At 41.5% G+C, this 21,684-nt stretch overlaps 1 protein-coding gene across 3 annotated transcripts; it reads left to right on the plus strand.

Moving 5' to 3' along the window:
- The first annotated feature begins 8,885 nt into the window (after positions 1-8,885).
- On the plus strand, positions 8,886-18,772 carry Atp5po (ATP synthase peripheral stalk subunit OSCP). 3 transcript variants are annotated; one of them, XM_076867383.1, is made up of 8 exons: positions 8,971-8,992; positions 9,567-9,629; positions 10,219-10,269; positions 11,951-12,061; positions 15,385-15,514; positions 16,018-16,130; positions 18,240-18,326; positions 18,588-18,772. In XM_076867383.1, exons 3-8 carry the CDS (start codon positions 10,240-10,242, stop codon positions 18,699-18,701), a joined length of 585 nt encoding a protein of 194 aa, XP_076723498.1. In that variant the 5' UTR covers positions 8,971-8,992; positions 9,567-9,629; positions 10,219-10,239; the 3' UTR covers positions 18,702-18,772. The 3 variants fall into 3 exon arrangements, with proteins under 3 accessions (XP_076723497.1, XP_076723498.1, XP_076723499.1); XM_076867382.1 differs by lacking the exon at positions 9,567-9,629 and having other exon boundaries at positions 8,886-8,992; XM_076867384.1 differs by lacking the exons at positions 8,971-8,992; positions 9,567-9,629 and adding an exon at positions 9,016-9,161.
- Positions 18,773-21,684: the final 2,912 nt, after the last annotated feature.

Consider the following 21,684-nt stretch of genomic DNA (forward strand, 5'->3'; position numbering starts at 1 on the left):
TAAACATCACATTCTAAAACAAGCCAGGGCAGCTAAGGAGCGTGGGTCCGGGGACATTCTGGGGGAACTTAGTTGAGACTTCATGATGCAACAACAAACTAGAGCTCACACTGCATCAGTGTTCAAAGGCTTGCAGCAACTGAAGCCCAAGGACACACTCCTCACAGGTTCTCAGAGAACTGTGCCAGCTACTAGGTCAGAGTCGCAGGGCCACTTGTTCAAAATAGGAAATTCCCAGGCCCCACCCAGAAGGGCCCAGACTGGAACCTCTGGGCAGGGAACACGCATACCAAACACCTCAAGGCCCCTCGGTGAGCTGCGGCAGAAGAACGCAGCATTGGACTTGAGAAAACCCATTCTACACATCAGTGCTGAGCTCACGGCAGTACGCAAGATGTTTTTTCCTGGATAAGTAGAAGAAAAGACTACATAAAATTAATGACAAAAACTTTAAGGCTGAATAAAAATTGGAATGAATGAACGAATCAGCCATGTGTACCTCATTTCTTTGCTCCTCTTCCCCTTGTTGTTCCCGAAGAGGAAATACTTAACATTTATTGACAGAATTCTTCTCCTGTACAAAAAGCACTGAGATTTGATACTAGAAGCACAGAAAAGCACCAAGGAAAAGACAAATAGAAATCACCACTCAGACACCACCACTGCTGATAGAGAGTTTCTGAGGTTCCCTCTGCCCCTCTGTATGATGCATATAAATAACTGACTATTGAACAAAAATGTCATCAGATTATAAACTGAGTACTCTTTCTTGATCTTGGTTTTTCTTTCTTTCTTTCTTTTTAACTTAGCAGTGGATTATGAATATTTTCTCAGATCAAAAGGGCAGAGGCATAATATTTCATCATAGACATACTATGATTTATTGAATTCCTAGCCAATCCTTGAACAAATTCAATAATTAATTAAAACTAAAATGTGCATGGTAGGTTCTAATTCATGTCCTAGTAGACATCTGTAGTTTTTCAAGTTCCACCCTTGATTTCGATCAGTTGCCAGGATTGAGGACTACCTTGAAAGACTATTTCTAGGCTATTCTCAGGAAATGGGATCAGAACACAAATAACATCTAGGCCTCGAGAACATCAGCAAATCTGGATTACATAAACTCTGTTGATTCCAGGGTGAGCGTGACTATCACAAATCACAGGAAGAAAGAATACCGGCTCTCTTCTCACTGTCCCAAGTGAACCAATTTGATCCAGTGCTGGAGAGATGGTACCCACTTCATATTTGGGGGGATCTGGGGATTGTAGGAATGGAACCCAGGGGGGCTTTGTCACTGAGCTCTATCCCCAGTCCTTTTTATTTTTTGAGACAGGCTCTCTCTAGGTTGCTGAGGGTCTTACTATCCTCAAACTTGGGATCCTCCTGCCTCAGCTTCCCATGTGGCTGAGACTGCCCAATCCAACTTCCTTTCTCATGAACAACCATTTTGAGAACTATACCACAATGCTCAGCCACCTGGAATGAGGCACAAAGATCATCTGACTGGCAAGGGGAACTGGTATTATTATGTCTCTCTCATGGCTTCAATTAGTTGCCAAGATATGACAGGAGTTGTGGTATGTTTGGGGTTTCTGTGTTGAAGGAATTCCTTAAAAATTTAAAGATATATTCAAGAAAACTGAGAGCTTACAACATTATGTACAGTTCAGTTTGATGTTAGACTAATGTCTCTCCATTTTTAAAGGGAAAGGTGATTTTTTTTTAAGTTAAACTAATTAGGAAACTAGGGGCCCCTGCTTCAAGGCATGGTGGGTCATGGTTGCCTTCCCTGTTCCCCAAAGCATCCAGCATGACCTCTAACCCACAGTGAATGTCTGTTGGATGATTCATACCTGCACCAAGGAATGAAAGAATGAATTGGGGGATGGACCTCTGTTCCTATTTCAAGCCATGCGATATAAATGGTCCAAATTACTCTGTTTTCCTACAAATTTGGCCTTGGTCTCCACAAAAAAAGCCCTGTAATAACCCCCTTATTGCTTAAAAACTCAAAATAGATAGTGCTTTGATCCAGCCTTGCAATTCTACCCATAGAATCAAAACCCTAAAAAAATATGTTACCAGCTCTGTCTCCCCCCAGGAGGTGCTCAGCAGGATAAAAAGCATGGGCATTCTATACACGTTCAGGTCAAAGGGCCATCTGCAAGGTCACACGAATGCATTTGCTACAGAACCATGGCCGCATTTAAACTCTGAGGTAGAGAAAAACCTCATTTCTTCTCCAGTTGCCTCGTCCATGCTGTTCCCAGCATCTGGGCTCCGTGGGGCCATCAGGAACCCCATTGCTCCCTGCTCTTTCTCCATCATCCTGTGCTAAACTGTATGGCCCCACAGAGCTCCAACCTCATTTCCTGGAAATCTCAAAGCAAGCATTCCCTGTGCTCCTCTTTACAAATAAAAAATAAAAATGATTGCTGTGCCAAAGAGTGTCTTGTCAACAATTTCTTGGGTGGTACAGCTCACTGTGGGATGCTAGAAGATTCTATCACTACCTGGGGACATTTTGACATCGAGCTGCACCATGCTCTGTCCCACCATCTGGGAGGTTGCCCCAGTGTCTGAATGTGTTCTTTGCCCTGACTTTTACTTTCACTTTTCCTACAACTAAATATTTGTATACAGGAACAAAATGTGTAATTTCCTTTTTTTTTTAACCATATAACTTCGTGTTTCACACTAAACTCCTACAAAGCCTCAGCAGTTCTCATGTTTTATTTACCAAACATGAATACTTCTTTCTTTTATTTTTAAGTAAATGGTGTCCAATGCTTGTTTGACAGTGTGTCCTGACTGCTGATGGTTCTGAAACCAGAAGACTGACTTCGCTTGGAAACTCTCAGACGACGACACCCACTTCTGACTCACCTAGCTGTGGTTCCCAGGGATCCGGTGCCTCTAAAACTGGGCTGGTGTTGACAAGTAACCACTTCCTGGCTTTCAGAAGATATGATAATGCTCTGTTGTACTTTCTAAGTCACAACCCAGGAAGGAGAGGAAAGAAGACTTTAGTGAGGAAGTTCACCATGTTCATGCTCATTTCGCCTCCTGAGACAGACAACATATAAAGGGACAGCATGTTGAGGATGACGGTAGCACTCAAGTTTCTCATGGGTTGACTCCCTGCCAGCACAGTGCAAAAAAAAAAAAAAAAAAAAATTACAGGCTTTAGCTCACATGCCACCTATGTTCCTACCTCCCTTCCCCACAGAAGGACACGGAGGCACAAAGATCATCTGACTGGCAAGGTGCACTGGTAGTGAGGGGCAGGGTGAGGGGCTGCACAGCCTGATGCAGTCTCTGTAGTAACAATGGGATAACCACCAGACACCAGTGACAGGTCTCCTCAGACCCTGAATCCCAGGCAGGGCCACCAAACAGATGTAAGCACCACTGGAATTACAGAATGCTTCAGGGCATCAAAGGCACCAAAAGGTTCTGTTTCTACAGTGGATGCTTCTCCATTTACAATCCCTGTGTTGATTGCAATCAGTGAGGTTCTACTATTTATCATTAGGGACCTCCAGAATAGGGCATGCAAGTTCAACTGCATAACTTTCCCCTAAACTGTCCCAACCACCTCCCCCCCCCCAAAAAAAAATCGATAAGGAAGTCATAGATCCCTCCGGCCCAGCAGCACTCTTCTGTGGAAGCCAAGGAGCAGCCCGTGAAGCAAAACCGGGGTTGCTGCGAGAAGTTTGAGGGCCAAGCTGGAGGGCTGTGCAGCCCAAAGAACACTGGAGGAGGGTGTCAGGGATCCGGGGACAAGAAACTGTAGCCATCTGGGTTGCAGAACACTAAGAGCCCGGGTTATCAGCCTTTCTCAGGGACCCCTTTTGTTTGTGGATCTCACCATGCTGATGCTTACAAATGTGAGCCTGACACCACAGTTGGACACAGAAAGCTCTAGAAAGAAATTGATTCCGACGCCAGAGGCTGTTTACAACGTGAGGAGATGGCGCCCTCTAGTGTCAGAATGATCCTGCAGTCCACACCAGCCTGAGAGCTGTGACCTTGAACGCTGAGCAGGTGGCAGCTTCAAGGTGGCCGCCACCCACAGGCCTGGAGAAGGGGAGGGGAGAAATCTGTATTGGGAGTGGGTGGCCAGTTTCTGCAGCTCAGGGTCCTCCCTCTGTTGACTTCCAGACCCCAGAAATCTGTACTGCAGAACCTTCTAACGCAGCTTTCTCCAAAGACAACAACAAAAACCATCGAGCCCTTTTTTTACGTGTTTTATTTTCTCCTTTTCTCTTAGAAGATGCGTGATACCTTAAGAATAAACGTTTTAATTTAATATGGTCATAGTGTCTGGGATCCTATTGCCTGTTTTCATCACAAGTGCTTCTTGTTCAAAGCCTGGTCAATTCCAAACCAGTGACCTCTGTGACTGGCAAGACCGCCATGAAAAACCGTTAACAGGGAAATACCACAGACCTGGCTGAAAGTCAACCAAGGTCATTTTCACATTCTTGAAATTTAAACAGAAAGACAAGTTACATATCAAAGAACTGCCCTAAATCAGGCTACTAGCTTGTGGCTCTGAGACAGTGAGTAGCTGAATAGCTCTGGTCTGCTGTCAAGTTATCATATACAGCTCTTTTTTGTTTTTTTAAAGAGAGAGAGAGAATTTTTTTAATATTTATTTTTCAGTTTTTGATGGACACAACATCATTATTTTATTTTTATGTGGTGCTGAGGATTGAACCCAGCGCCCCGTGCATGCTAGGGCTGCATGTTACCACTTGAGCCACATCCCCAGCCCCATATATAGCTCTTAAAAGAGAAAGGGACAAAAGAAAGAACAGAATTCACTCCATGATAGATAAATACACGAAAAATGCAAGCATTTCCCAGGTTGTTCCAGTGTAAGAGAATGTGTAGAGAAAACCATTACTGCCCTTTGCCCTGAACTGACCAAATTCTTACTGTGGATTCTACAGAACTAAAGAAAATTCCCCCAGTGTGTGGAGTCTCAGTCTTTAGGAGAAAACTTGTTCATCCTCTGATCCAACTCTTTAATCCATCATGGTGCTCAGCAACTTGAAGTAATTGCCTTTCTTTTTTTCCACCACATTTTTTATTGGTGCATTATAGTTGTACAATTCATGGGATCTGTTGTTACCTATTCATACATGCACACAATATAACAATATAATTTGGCCAATATCTCTCCCAGCACTTCTCCCCTCCCTCCACCTTCCACCTCTTAGTCCCTTTCCTCTACTGATCTCCCTTTGCTTTTTAGATCTCTCCCCACCTTTTGTTTTCCTTTTTCCTCTCTAGCTTCTGCATATGAGAGAAAACATGTGACCCTTAACCTTCTGAGTTTGACTTATTTCACTTAACATGATGGGATCTAGTTTCATCCAATTTTCTGCAAATTCCATACTTTCGTTTTTCTTTATGGCTGAAAAAAAACTTCATTGTGTATATATACCACATCTTCTTTATCCACCCATCCATTGATGGACACCTATACTGGTTCCATGGTTTGACTATTGTGAGTTGTGCTGCTATAAACATGCATATGCACGCTATCATGGTAGTAAGATGACTTTAACACTTCAGGGTAAACACTGAGAAGTAGTGTAGCTAGATTATATGGTGGTCCCATGCCTAGTCTTTTGAGGGCCTCCATACTGATTTCCATAGTGGTTGTACTAATTTACAGTCCCACCAACAGTGTAAAAGTGTTCCTTTTTCTCCACATCCTCTCCAGCATTTATTTGTATTCTTGATTAATGCCATTGTGACTGATGTGAGATGAAATCTCAGTTTAGTTGTGAATTGCATTTCCCTAATTGCTAATGACATTAAACATTTCTTCCACGTATTTGTTGTCCATTTGTATTTCTTCTGAGACATGTCAGTTTAATTCATTTGCCCATTCACTAAATGGTTTACTTGATTTTTTTGGTGTTAAATTTCTTGAGCTCTTTATATATTCTAGATATTAGTCCTCTGTCAGAAGAGTAGCTAGCAAAGATTTTTTTTCCCCATTCTGTGGGTTCTCTCTTCAGATTCCTAATTGTTTCCTTTGCTGTGCAGAAGCTCCCATTTATTAAGTCTTGGCATTGTTTCATGAATTTTAGGGCTCCTATTAAGAAAGTCATTGCCTGTGCCTAAACACTGGAGTGCTAGACCTGTGTTTTCTTCTAGGAATTGCATCATTTCTGGTCTAGTTCCGAGGTCTTTGATCCATTTTGAGTTGATTTTTGTGAAGGGTGACAGATAAGGGTCTAGTTTTATTCTTCTACATATGGATAATCAGTTTTGCCAGCACCCTTTGTTAGAAAGGCTGTGTTTTCTCTAGTGTATGATTTGGGCACCTTTGTGAAGGATCAGACAACCGTAGATATGTAGGTTGGTCTGTGTCTTCTATTCTGTACCATTGATCTATGTGTCTGTTTTTATGTCACTACCAAAGCAATTGCCTTTCATGTCAGAAGTGGAGCTTCATCAGAAACTAGAGCAGATGCATCCCACTTTTTAAGGACACAGTAGTGAAGGGACAGGATCATAGCTCTTTTCTTCCTTCCTTCCTTCCTTTCTTCTTCTTTTTTCCTGATCATAGTGTGACATATGCTCATTGTTGAGAAATACAGAATGTGGTTTTTATTTTTTCCTTGTATTAAATATTTTTCATGTCATGAAATACTTTCTGAAAATCTAATTTTAATGGCTGCATAATATGTCATTTTAAAAGTCATTCCTTTATGCTTAGACACGTGTTTCCTTTTTTATTTCTATTTTAAAGTCAGTGCAATGAACATGTTGCACATTAACCTTTGTCCACCTTTCTGACTAGTATCATTGGGACGTGTTTTCCTGGATGAAAGGGAAAGTCACTTCATTTTTAAAATGCATATTGTTAAGGTACTTATGATGGTGTGCTGCTGTTTTCTAGGACTGCATATGATGCCTCTGTATAGAAAATAAAATGGTGAGCCATATTTGTTTTGAATTGAGTGCCAGCATAAAACAAAAAAGTTAAGATAAAACTCAATAATAAATAATTTGCATGCCTGTAATCCCAGTGGCTGGCGGGGGGGGGGGGGGTCACTGAGACATGAGGATCACGAGTTCAAAGCCAGCCTCAGCAAGGTGAGTTGCAAAGCAACTCAGTGAGAACCTGTCTCTAAATAAAATACAAAATAGGACTGGGAATGTGGCTCAGTGGTCAAGCACCTGACTACCCCCTGCCCACCCCCCAAATAATTTGTAGCAATGGATCAAAATAAGGGTTTTCATATACTGCTAGTGAAAGTGTAAATTGGTTAAAATTTTTGAAAAGCAGCTCAAACTCATGCATCAAAAGCTGGCTCTTCAAATACTCATACTCTTGCCAAGATGGGCAGTTTGACAATCTATTTGGAAATTATTCGAAAGATGAAAAAAAATGTGTCTAAAGATGCTCAGGAGTTTAAAATGTCCAAAAACAAAATTGGAAACCATCTGAATTGTGTTTTAAAATCCTAGAATGATCAAATTATAGAATATACATTTGAAAGATTATTCTGCAGCCAATGAAATTATGTTTATGAAAATTTTATAACTTGGAAACATGCTTACATTATAAGAATGTATTGACAATCCATATATAATTTTGTATCCTTCTTCTCTTATACTAAGAAAAAAGTCAAGATACTAAATTATATACAGATTGTGAATCTGAATGTGTAATAAAAATAAGCACAAAATAAAGAACTAATATTATTGAGTGAGGTTCTGTCAGGCAATTGTTCTAAGTACTTTACATACATATTAAATTCCTTACTTTTTTATAACAATTTATAAAGAAAATACTATTAAAATATCCATTTTTATAGATTAGGAAACAGAAACCCAGAAAGCTTGTATAATGAGGCCAACACCACATAACCTCCTGAGATTAAAGTATGGGCAGTCCACAGTCTAAAAATGTACTAGGAAACAGTTCCCCAAAATATTGACAACTGCTGCCTCTGGGTGGTTGGGAAAAGGAGCAATTACATTTCTTCTACTTTTTTCCCACTTAAAAAAATGTAATGATGAAAAATTGCACTTTGAAAGGATAAAATTAATCTGAGTTCCTATATTAAATTTAAGCAGAAATATTAATTTTTTTCTCTTAAATTGATCACAGAATCCCATTGTTTTACCACCATGAACCCTGACCTTCGCTCTGCCTGTCAATTCTCTTTCTCTACAAAAGAGAAAATTAGAGCACTCTCCGCTTAAGGGGAATGGGTTGAACACAGGTTTTTTTTCATGAGGTGCTAAGTTTCTGCATCGCATTTGCTAAAACCCAGGTTCTTCTGTTTCATATCAGACTCTTCTCTACACAGAACAGACATTTAAGCACCAGAATCTCACACACCTTCACAAACTAACAGAGTAGCGGTCAGGTCAGATGGAGGAAGAGGGCAGGGGACTGAAAGGCCTCGGGTAAGCGGGATGTGATGTTTGCTCTTGGAACTACAGGGCTCCTTTTGTGTTGTTTTTTTTTTTTCTTTTGTTTGTTTTTGTTTGGTTTGTTTTGCTTTGGTTATACAGCTGATGCATGCTTGGTATGCTAGGAAGAAATGGTAGATGCTATGATGAATGTGAATGGAACAAATGGCACTGTGTTTTAACTAAGTGTAAATTTTAAAACTAGAGACAACAAACCCATTCTATACAGAGGGCCGCTTAGTGACTCCAGGATTTCATTTTCAGACGCGTTGAGCCCTTCAGTCCACCGCAGACCTCTGGTTGGCTCCCTTCCCCCCCCCCCCAACCCCCGCCGTTTCTAAGGACTACAATTCCCGGTCCGCAGACGTCATCGCGCACGCGTCTTGGCCACCTGCGCCTACATTTCCCAGAGAGCCTAGCGGCTACGCTGGCGCGCGCCTGCGCCTTCACTCCCCTCTCCCTTCCTAACCGGGTTTGACCTACAGCCACCCGGGAGAAGATGGCCGCCCCAACAGCCTCCAGGCTCTCACAGCAGGTGAGAGAAGCCAACAGGAGGTTGCCCCTTGCGGTGACCGGTACCAGCTGCTGAGCGCCAGGGTGCGGGGCCACGGCTGGGGGAGTTTGGCTGCCGTTCAAAGTCGTGGGGCCTGACGAGCGAGGGCGATGCAGGCAGGCCCTCATTTCGACCCCGTGGACACCAGCGGGTTAGTGGGCGCGGGGCTGCGCGAGCTGTGACCTTGGAGTCCGCCGAACACTGCCCGGGGAGGCCCCTGGCTGGAGGGGACCGGAGACCGAGACCAGGCTTCCCGGGCTCCGAGGGCTGCTTGGCGGCGGCGGTGGCGAAACCTGTCAGGGGTCACTAGTAATGCTCCAGAATATTCGCAAAGTACATTTCATTTTCGTAAAGAAAAAATGACAGAAACGCTTAAATGACCCGCCCTTGGCTGCTCAACAGTAAGTGTTGAGCTCAGAACCGACAGAGTCAAACAGGACGGAGTTGGGGAAAATGTGTGCCTCTTGTGCTGTGTCCTTCCTGGTGCTTTACATACGAGCACCCTTTGCAGCATAAGTAATTTTTCCATGAGCGCTAAAAGTCTTTTAATCCTCAGAGAGAATTCTGACATAGTGCATTCCTGTGCTGAAGAATGTGAAGGTGACCTGTGCTTTTGCAGGTGATTTTTTAAACCTTGGATTCCAGCTCTGACCTTTGATAGCCAAGATACCAACTAAGAACTAGGGCCTGTTGTCATATCAAACCAGTACAATACTCAAATAATGAATATTTATTATTTATGCTAAATACTAAAATAATGAATATTTTTAGGTAGCATTTGGATTTCTGAGAAAGTATATTCGTGATGACCAAAGTCCTCCCACTTTATGATAGTTCTTCCCAAGTGTGTGGTAATACCAGGGCCAAAAATGTTAAAAGTTTTTTGAAACAATAGCCCTCACTGAACGTTATTTTTTGTATCTTCCCCGTCCTTCCCTTGCACCCTCATTAGTGTGTGTAAGCCTTAGCCCATTCCAACAAACTGGAATGTTAGTGCGAAGGCAATTTCCCAAGCTATTTGAAATGATTCTCATTGATGGAATTTACTCCCAGGTAATAAAGAGCGGTTCACCCTGTGTAATTTTTGTGATAATACAGAGAAGCATATGAAACTAATTGTTTAGAAGTCATTAAAAATATTTTTATTATTTAAATACAGAAATTTTCAAGTAACCTTGTTTGACCCATTTTCCTTGATTGTTTTAAAGGTGCGATGCTTCAGTACATCTATGGTCAGACCATTTACCAAGCTTGTGAGGGTATGTTAATTTATATTCTTTTGTAATGTAAAGCAGATGAAAGTATGTGAGTCAAATAGCAATACAGTTAGGGTATGGACTTCTGTGTATTCACTGCCCAAACCTTTCTGTGCATAGTTTGTGGTTCCCAAAATGTGATATGTGTTTGGTGTGGGCAAAGGATTGATGTTGAGTGCTTGCTATGTGATGAGCTTACACATAACCTTTAAATATAGTAACTTTTTTAAAAAATTCATGTTTTTCCAGTTAACCCTCCAAAATAGGTATACCAGCTTTTATTTGCTTTTTTGTAATGCACAAAACAGATCCAGTGAAATAAAATGACACACCCATATTCTCACAGTAAGTTACTATAGGAGTTGACATTAAATGGAGGTAGCTCAATTTCTGTTGCAGCTCCATGTGCTTCCCTTCACCTTGGCTAGTAAGGGATGGTCACTACTTATACCCTTGCTCTGCACTAAATCAGCACAAAGGGACTACTCCACTTGGCATCAAAACATCTAACCATTTCAAAGATCTGCCAGTCCCTTGCTTTCAATGCAGAAGTAGCCTAATTGACCTCTGATGAAGAGAGAGACCTGTGAGTGACAGAAAAGTAATGCCAACAGCTCATAGTAACCCTGTTACCAGTTGGTGACAACCTGACTGCATTTCCATGCGTTACTTTAATTCTTTCTTTAATTATTAGTTCTTATGTGACAGAATATAGATTCAACTAACAGGGAGCAGGAACAGATCTCACCTTACAAAAGAACTGGGCTATCTAACCTGCTCACTCCACTCAACAGTGAGCCAATCCCTCCCTTGGAAAAATAGCATCAGAGATCAAAACAGTGAACCACTGTTTTTGAAAAGTGACTATTACACCCCCACCAGCCTAAATCTCTCAAAACTATTAGGAAGAATCTTATTTATTCTTCATGCAAGAACTTCCTAAAACTTCTGTAACAGTGATAAGGAGTAGTTGGTTTTCCCATTTTACAAAGGGGGAAATTGAGGTTTAGGGGAAGTTTGCCTAAAGTTTTAGAACTGGTCAGCTTAGTTTTAGAACTGGTCTGAAAACTAAATCATTCTTATTCAGAGCCTGGCTTTCCTGCTACATTCATAGCACCACTAAGCACATGCGGTCATATGTTGATGGTAGCATGTCATATGTAGAAATGTCAAACCTCAGGTGATTTGTGAATTAGCAAAGGGCTCTATTAAATTGATGGGGAGGCTCTGTAAGCAGAAATTTATAAAATGTCTAAGTGCTTTATTCCCCTAGCTCCAGTATATTCAAACTGCCTTCCATCAGTGTTACAAATCTCCCATGTTTGGAACTGAATAGCTACTGAGTTCAAGGGAATCATAAGTATATTTTTAAATTAATTGGTTTAAACTACTTTAAGTAGTTAAAATAACTAAATTATATGAGGTAGAGCTGAAAGGGTCTTTAGACACTATGTCTTCCCAACCCCTCATTTCATGAGTGAAGAATTAAACACTCAAAGATAGAGGAACCTAAGAAAATATTCCTAATTTGAGAATTGCCATTTAGAACAGCTCTTTGGTGACATATTTAAATTGTTTTGTATTATGAGATGAATTTTTTTAATTATAAATGTTTAATTCTGCTTTATAGTATAATATCTTAATTGATTTTCCTTCTTTCTTACCTCTACCCTTTTGTCTGAAGCCACCTGTTCAGGTATACGGCATTGAAGGTCGCTATGCCACTGCTCTTTATTCTGCTGCTTCTAAACAGAATAAACTGGAACAAGTAGAAAAGGAGTTGGTGAGGGTAGCGGTAAGTGGTTTTCTTGTTTATTGCATTTTTAAGTTCCTTTAATTATTCAAACAAAAAATTTGTTCTTCGGAAACATATTGTTGGTAATAATATTGAGTTTTGTTATCCTAAAACTATTGTGTGGAGGCAGGCAGACACATATAAGAATATTCACATTAGGTACCAAGATTTCCAGATAAGAAAAGGTAAAAGTGGAGCTGGGGTTATGGCTCAGTGGTAGAGCGCTCACCTTGCACATACGAGGCCCTGGGTTCAATCCTCAGCACCACATGTAAATAAATAAAACAAAGTTATTGTGTCCAACTACAACTGCAAAAAATAAAATATTTTTTTTAAAAAGGTAGAAGTATAAAATCAAAATGTAAGTTAGTAACTTAAGAAAAATCATCATTTCAGAAGAGAATTAAAAGGTCGCCTTTTGAAAAAAATGTGCTCATAATACAGGTGTTTTCAAAATAGTCTTATGATATGTTACAACTTTGTTTTACTATAATTTATTTTTCAGATGAAGTCTTTTCATGGATTTTTTGTTTTTATTTTATTTATATTTTTAGTTATTGATGGACCTTTATTTTATTCATTTATTTATATGTGGTACTGAGAATCAAACCCAGTACCTCACACATGCTAGGCAAGCACTCTACCCACTGAGCCACAACCCCAGCCCTTTTTCTTGGATTTTAATTATTTTGTTCCCAAGACATAAGGAGAGAGTTGAGCAGAGCCTTGGGGCAGCAGAGTTAGGAGGGGAGCAAGAGCATCCCAGTGAGGTGGAGAGCTGGCAGCAGAGGAGGGAGGCCACCTTGGAAGCTTGTCTTCACTTTTATTTACATAAAAGAAAAGAATAAACTGAATTTCAAACCTAGTGATTTAAGCCAGAGAGTCTGTGCTTTAATTTTCAAGTCTAGAAGTTTCTAAACATTTTGTTACTTTTCCTTTCCTTAGATTTTCTAGTTGCCACCTCTAGCAGTCAGGTCCTAGAGAGGGAAGGAGAGCCAGGCACGATGGCACATGCCTGTAACCCCAGTTGCTCAGGGACTGAGACTAGAGGACTATAAGTTCAAAGCTAGCCTCAGCAAAAGCAAGGTGCTAAGCAACTCCGTGAGGCCCTGTTTCTAAATAAAATACAAAAAGGGCTGGGAATGTGGCTCAGTGGTTAAGTGCCCCTGAATGCAATCCCAGGTACCAAAAAAAAAGAAAGAAGAGAAAATAGACAGTCTAGTATGTAATTTCCCCAGAGAATTTTTTTTAATTGTATGCTTAAAAAAATTTTCTATCTTCTAATCCATGTATTTCTAAAGATTTTTATTTTGTTTAGGAAAAAACCTCATAGGCTACTTATATAGAATAATAACTGTATTCTACATTAATCATAATACCTTACAAGTATTATTTTTTAATATTTATTTTTTAGTTTTAGATGGACACAATTTTTATTTTATATTTATGTGGTGCTGAGGATCAAACCCAGTGCCTCATGCATGTTAGGCGAGCACTCTACCACTGAGCCCCAGCCCCAGCCCCACTTTACAAGTATTGTTCTATGCCACTTATTTTGTTCACTTTTTGTTTTGAACTCTTATTGTAACTTTTGTCCTAACAGATGGAATAAGTTTAGCTCTGTATTCCTTCCTTGATCCAATTGTTGCAAATATGCTTAAGGTCTTAGCTGGTCCTCCTAGATCTTCACAGAGCCAGCAGGCTGAGCCTCTTTGCAAGAGCCACATCAGGGGAGGGTGTCAGAAACACACAGGGTCTACAGAGGCCTTTTCGGAGGTGACAGTTACATCTGCTGTTTATCAGTTATGCCCTTATTAAGTTCATATTTACAACAAAAGGAATGACCTGGGTCATGGACATTAGAATGATTCTGACCCAAACCTGAAAATCAGACATGACATGGAGGAAAAGGAGGGAGGCAGTTACCATAAGACCCTTTATAAATGAAAATTAGCATTTGCGGGGACACTGAGGGAAGAAGTATAGGACTATCCAGTGCCATTCTTAACTGTCCAGCCCTGGAAATCCATCAGAAACAGTTTGAAAAATAGATACTACAGATTCTAAGATGCTTTTTATTGGAATACATGTTCAGTTTTTGTGGACAGGTGTCCTTTCTGTGGGCCATTCCAGTGGAAATCTGTACACTGGATAGCAGTATGTGACAAGCAGTATGGCTCAGAGACAGGATTCTGGCCCAAATCCTGGGCAGAAGTATTGGCAGAGTAATTGGAAATCACATAGAGATGTGTAAGATGCCTGCCTGGAAAGAGTGGTTGTTGGTTTATTGGAACTCTGGTCTGTAACCAGAGCAGCAAGGCGCTAGAAGCTGCATCTGTTCACTAACAAAAGACATTTGTCATTGAAAAAAATGGGGCCATAGTGGTCTCCCATGGTCATTGCACTTCCATGTTTGGTCCATTCTCCCTTCCAGACCACTGAGGCTGCTGTGGAAACACAAGAGACTTCTCACAAGTTGGGTTGATCCTGTGAGCTCTGTTAAAGCAGAGCAGAAGAATCAGGACCTGCCAGGATGCAGGTCCCTCTCAGGGAATGGGAGAGAGGCCTGCCCTGCTGTCGGAGCACCTGATTTAGGTCTGCCTTGGAGGAAAAACTAGAGCCAGAGTCTCACCTGTATTAAATATATTAAGATAGGAAGTAAAGTGAGCCTTTGGCTGCTTAATTTTTTATAATCTTTCTTAGAAAACAAATATTTCAGAAACATCATAAGGTATTTTTAAATACTTTCCAAGGAACATCATTTTATCCTATATAAAACCGTCATGCAGCATATTCCTGAAGTCATTTGGAGAAACGTATTATATGATAAATTTGTCTTTATACGTGCTTGTAAGTGCTAATTTTTGTAAGTCGTAAGAAAGTGAGTATGAGGCTGGGCGTGGTAGTACACGCTTGTAATCCTGCTCCTTAGGTGACTAGACAGGAGAATCAAAAGTTCAAGGCCAGCCTGGGCAACTTAACAAGACCCTGTCTCAAAAAATGAAAAGGGTTTGGGATGTAGCCCAATGGTAGAGAATCCCTGGGTTTAGTCACAAAAAATACCACAAAAAGAAAGACACACAGCAGGAGGGAAAGAAAAAAACTGTGGCAACTGAGATCATTTGTGCTATAAAGAATTAAGTTATCTTGGGGCTGGGGATGTGCCTCAAATGGTAGCACGCTCACCTGGCAGGCGTGCGGCCCGGGTTTCGATACTCAGCACCACATACAAACAGAGATGTTGTGTCCGCCGAAAACTAAAAAATAAATATTAAAAAATTAAAAAAAAAAAAAAGAATTAAGTTATCTTTTGGTACTTTCAGCAAATCCTGAAGGAACCCAAAGTAGCAGCTTCTATTTTGAATCCGTATATTAAGCGTTCCATCAAAATGAAAAGCCTAAATGACATAACAGCAAAAGAGAGGTTTTCCCCCATCACGTCTAATCTGATCAGTAAGTATCGGGACTTCTTCCCCTTTATTCTCTTAAAACATTGCTACTGGAAGTGTGCTCTGTGGACCCGCAGCATTACCATCACCTAGAAGCCTATTGGCAGTAAAGAATCCCCGGACCCACCCCAACCTACCAAGTCCAAATCTGCATCTTAACCAGCTTCCCAAGCAAATTGTGCATGAAGTTTGAAGAGCACAGTCTAAAGGATACTGAGATGTGCTGCACAGGGAGTAGTTTCAACCCATGGAGGATACCTGTGGTTTATGGCCATATCAGAATACAAAGTGTTATCTGTTGAGTGTAGACAGTATGTTTGCTTGGGAGTTAGAATCTGTAACATAAGCATGAACGTCAGATTGCAGCATGGTTGCAAGAGGGCTGCTGCAGATCCAAGTGGGGGAGACCACAAACACAAAGGCAAAGTTTGCCTTTTGGGTGAATATAAGTTACTGAGAAAGCTGTTAAATGAGTGTCATGTCACTGAGACTCTTTCACTTTCCCAGACTTGCTTGCTGAAAATGGTCGCCTAAACAATGCCCGTGGCATCATTTCTGTTTTTTCTACCATTATGAGTGTGCACCGTGGAGAAGTACCTTGCACAGTGACCACTGCATCTGTAAGTAGTGGGTTGCTGCTGCTGCATTTGCCTTAACAAACGGGAAATCAAGAAATTGGGGAAGGTGCTGTCACTTGGAGGTTTATTGTATCCTTGTTATGAGCTTCTGTGAACCTCTGCTTTGGAAGGGCCAATGTTGATCTCACTAGTGTTTCTACACCAGTGATTATTCATAAAGACTATAGGCTGGTTTAACATAAAGAACGTTGAAATATGTTAGAAAATTGTGGTTTAAGTTCCATTATAAGTTTGAATTATGCTGTTAAGTGCCATTATTAAGTAGTTTAAACTAGAGTTTCTAATCTTTCAACTGATGTGGCAGTGAATGGGAAGGGGTAGGGTGGATGGACCCTTGGATTTTTTAATCCCCAGCCACCTTTACTAAACCCTAGCTTATGCCATGTACTTCATTACTTGATTCAATACCAGAAGATCCATATGAGGTAGAAGTATAATTGTGTTATTTTACAGAGGGAAACTGAAGCCCAGGGTGATTAACTAGTCACACAAAATGTGACCTGAATTTAAATGCAGGCCTCTCTCAGAATCCCAGTTCCTTAAGCTACACTGTGTTACATCCCCAGAAGTAATTTTGTTATTGTCTTAAATATGTATTTCCTTCCTAACTTAGTTTGGTTCATATAGTCTAGGGGGCTTAAACATCAGTAGAATATGGTAGATTTACTTGCAGTGAACAGCACTTGACCTCATCTAGATCAATTTTCTAATGTTTAAAAGAATGTTCCAACTCTCCAAAAAAGTAGATACTGAGATGTGCTTTCAAAGAGAGGCATTTTGGTGCATAAATACTTCTTTACGTATTTATAGTTCAGTACATAATTGGTGCCCCCAAAAACATGTACCTGGCTCAAAGCTGTCCCAGCTGGGATGTTCACAGGGAGCCACACAGTTGAGGCAGTCACTTGTCCCCATAGCCATGCACTGCTGCAGACCGTGCTTAAGTGCAGACAAGGGTATGGTTTTGTAAAGGATGCTTAGTTTGCAAAAGTATCTTGGACCAGCTGTCATTAAGGTTCTTGATGTTTGTAGACCCGGGTAAATAAGTTTCTGCTGTTTGAGAAAAGTTGTGTTTTTATTAACAAGTTCACAGGCTTTAGGAACACGTAGACTAGTTGCAAATAGTGGTGTTAATCTTCGCTTGGCTTTTTAGGCAAGTGTCTTAACTACTCTGACCCTCAGTTCTCTCACGGCTAAAGTTAGACTAATAACCACAGGCCTCGCTGCCTTGTCCAGATTACGAGAGGTGGTGGGTGTAAAGTGCCTGGCACTCAGCACGCATCTCAATGGAAGGTGTGGACGGGTTTCAGAAGTCTCCAACCTCAAAGTCAGCAAAGAGTGTTTTGATGAGATACTGACATACTTCACCACCATCACCCAAAGATACTATTAGGTCTTTACGAAGATGGAAGGAGTTTCTGCCAGCTCTTGGCTGGGGGAGGTAGGTTTGTGATAACAGAGGCCCTTCCTGCAGCAGCCTCTCTCATTCTCACCTCATTAACTGGGAGTAGAGTTGAGGCTGAGAATAGGGAGTGCAGCCTGGACATTTGGAGTACTTGCCCTATAGAAGCAGATTGCAGAGTTATGCTGACCTCAGGGACAAGCCAGGTATTCCTGGTTCTCTGTGAGGTTGAGGAGTGGAGTGGTCTACCAGAGCTGCCGGTAGCCATGGACCTGGGGAGACAATGATAGAGCTGGGAAGTTGAAAGCCCACAGAGCCAGCCTCACCCGCAGCTATTCCTATCAAGAAGTGATAGGTGTATACCCTGACCACAGGGCTGCCAGAGGAGAGCCCCACATTTTCTGCTTTGCTGGACTTGACTTGTCCTTCGTGGGTGGGACAGTAAGGGAACAGTGTTTATGGACAGTAATTGAAGTGCTGAACATGAGCTTGCCCAGGGTTCTTGTGTGGCAGGGCCCACGTGCCTGAGCCAGCAGACTGACAGGAGTGTGTGTCCCCAACAGAGTTCCTAGTATTTAAGACAGGAGATTACAAGGCAGGTCTTGGCAATTGTGCTCACTATTTTTTTTAATTTTGGAGGATTCTGTAATGCTTTGTCCACATTTAATGGATTTTTTGTTCTTTTTCAGCCTTTACCTGAAGCTGTTCTCTCTGAGTTAAAGACAGTCCTGAAGAGCTTCCTAAGTCAAGGCCAAGTATTGAAATTGGAAGTTAAGGTAGGTTTTTAATTATACATGGTATGTTTCCTCAAGTTATTCAAATCTTAAAATGGCAGCAGAGAGTATTTATGAAAAGTTAGCTCTGTAAGTGTATTTTAAATATAAATGATTATGATTCCATGCATAATTTTACATCCACATTTTTCTAGATGTAAATCTGTATAGCACATTAAGCATTTCAGAGCACTTTTCATCTCCAGTTGATTAGTGAAATAATGTCCGTATGTTTTCATGTGTCTGGTTTGTTTTCTTTCCTAGACTGATCCAGCAATCATGGGTGGAATGATTGTCCGTATTGGAGAGAAATATGTTGATATGTCTGCAAAAACCAAGATTCAGAAGCTGACCCGGGCTATGCGGGAGAGTATCTAAAAGTATTGGCTTTCTGTCAGTGAAAATTCTTAAAACATGGAACAACAATAAAATGCTTCCTGAAGAGACTATATTATGTTTACTGTCTTTTAGAGTGATGTGCAAGGATTCTTTCTTCATATTTTTCTTCCATTGTCCCTCCTCGTCTCATAGATACAAAAAAAAAAAAAAAATGAAGAATTTGGTTTGCATAGATTACTCTTAGGAATGAATTAATCAAACACAGCACTTATACACAGTCACTCAACAACTGTCTGGTGCTGCCTGCCAGCTCAGGGCTCTTAAGGGGTGTTGAAAACTCCTCTTCCCCAGTGGATCACTGGATGACTCCAGGGAAGTTCTCCAGGGAGGTGTCTCCCTGCTGAAGTACTTTTATCCTGAAATAACACTTATTGTAGGAAACTGTAGCTTTCAAGGCTGTATCTTGTGTATATCTCACTTAAGCTTCATTAGAATCTCATGATACAGGTGGGACCAACATTAACCCACTTTATGAATGAGGAAAGATAGAGGGCTTTGGAGATTTTCTCAGGATGACATACCTGGACAGCAGGTGGGCCCGGTCTCCCACTTCCTGTCTTAGGCTTGCCACCATATCCTAATACCACTCCCTGGCACACTTCTAGAACCAGCAGGCTGAGCTGATGCAAGTCCCCATATTCCTTCCCACTTTGTCCCTGAGATGCTCTCAGTTCACCCACTAGCCATGCTAGCTTCCAGGTCAGTTCTTGCCATATATTTACCTCTCAGCAACCAAGAAGAGCATTTGCTGGGCAGCAGTCCCAGTACCCATTCCTTAGTTGCCCTCCAAAAGTGTTTGGCCAACAGACTGGTTTCTTTCCCAGAGTTGCTTCTGCTTAAAAGGAAGAGTACTGCAGCTGGGAAGTCTTGACAGTGGCATGACCAGGGCTTCTCCCTGTGTGCTAGTGCAGGGACAATGTGTCCTCTGCCTGGCGCTCAAGCCGGGTTTCCTCCTGGCCAACCAGCCAAAGGAAACCCACAGGGAACTTGAGGCTCTCAGTACTTTCCCAGGAGCCAGGAGTGCTGAGACTGCTGGTTGGCCATTCCCCAACTTTTCACTGGGCACGAACCACCAGACTCCTTGCAGTTCCTGACCACAGGACTGTGTCCCAGCAAGTGGAAGAAGAGAGGAAATGATGCAGACCCTGCCTGAGTTTCCTCGCCAGCAACAGGTGTGCTATCCTAATCAGCCCTCTCCCTTGTACTGGACATGCCGGACGCGCTGGACTCAGACAGCAAAAGCAGAACAACCACACTAGGAAACAAAAGCCAAGTGATGCCAAAGACAAAGCCACCCTGCCAGGCCTGATCACGGACCCGCTAGACCTCTAACACGAGGAGACAGAACCCGTCACCCAAGCTGCATCCTGCTTCAGTGGGCTTCTCCACAGCCAGGTGCGTCACCTCCCCTCCCTGCACTCCTGCTTTGCCAGGGGTCATCACTGTCCTTGCTTGCCTCCTGACTGCAGAAAGTCCCACCTGCTTTCACCCACATCACACATTAAACCTTCAAGGAACTGCAGAAACTTGACAGCTGGTGCATCTTTCAGGGAACCCTCTTCCTGGTCCCCAAAGCCTTCAGAATCGACTCAACCTCCTTCCTGTTGATGACAAATACACACAAAAAGGGGAACTGTTGAAACTGCAAACAGCCTCCCGAAGTACCCCCCAGAGAGCTGCCGACAGTGATGTTCTTCACAGCCTTGTGAAAGTTCAAGATGAATTTTGTGGCCACTCAGGATTATTTAAACAAGTTAAGGTAAACTAGTATACAGTCAGACCACTGGACACTATCCAGAACCCAAAGTCAGGTTGTGGAAAAAATAGGTAGAGCTGATTTAAATGACAAACTGTGAGAGGATTTACATTAACTATGTGATTAAACAGTTCCTTGTCCCTGGGACATGCTCAGCAGCACGTTAGCTATTAAATAACAGAATATTTAAAATTCCTGGGTTTATACACACAGGAAAATACAGAAATGACATCGCAACTTTTGTGTGGATGAAGATCTCCATTAGGTGATTATATTTCCTCTATATTTTTCTGGGCTCACGGAGTTTTCTGTTTATTAACAAGTATCTACAATTAGAAGAAGTATTTGTTGTGATCATGTTGACTACTAAGCTTGGTTACATAGCTTTCTGTTCAACACATTTTATACTATGTTTTCTACCTGATTTCTCCCATCCTCCAGGCTCTCCAAGTGGACCTCTTCAGACTTGAAATAGGTGTAATCTGAGAAACTAAACAAACTTTTTGTTTGTTTTTGTTTTTGTTTTCTCATGCTAGGGACTAAGCCTAGGACCTAGAGCATGCTAAGCAAGCACTTTACCACTGAGCAATAACCCCAGCCCTAATTTATTTTTGAAACTTCAAACAACTAAGAAAAGGGCATAAGATTTTTATGTTTTTATCAAAAATAAAATCAGCATACTACAGTGACACGGCCACATCAATGGTTATAGCAGCACAATTCACAATAGCTAAGCTATGGAGACAACCTAGGTGCCCTTCAACAGATGAATGGATAAATAAAATGTGAGATTATATATATATATTACTCAGCTATAAAAAAGAATGACTGACATTTGCTGGTAAATGGATGGATCTGGAGACTATCATGCTAAATGAAATAAGCCAATCCCAAAAGACCCAAGGTCAAATTTGGAAGCTAACCCACCATAAGAGGTGGGAGGGGGAAACGAAGGGAAGGGAGGGGGCTGGGAAAAGGAGAGAGTGGAATGAATCTGACATAACTTTCCTAGGTCACTGTGACTATATCACAATGACTCTCACCATCACATATACCACAAAAATTAATTTTAAAAAATAACTATGGGTAAATGGCAGAAAGATCAGTAGCGGGAAGGAAACAGGGGTTGGGGGAGGGAAGGGAAGTGGTGGAGACTGAATTAGAACAAGATACAGTCCATGCTTTTATAATTATGTCAAAATGGAT

Source organism: Callospermophilus lateralis, chromosome 10 (genome assembly GCF_048772815.1).
Source record: "Callospermophilus lateralis isolate mCalLat2 chromosome 10, mCalLat2.hap1, whole genome shotgun sequence".
In the NCBI taxonomy this organism is placed as follows: domain Eukaryota; kingdom Metazoa; phylum Chordata; class Mammalia; order Rodentia; family Sciuridae; genus Callospermophilus; species Callospermophilus lateralis.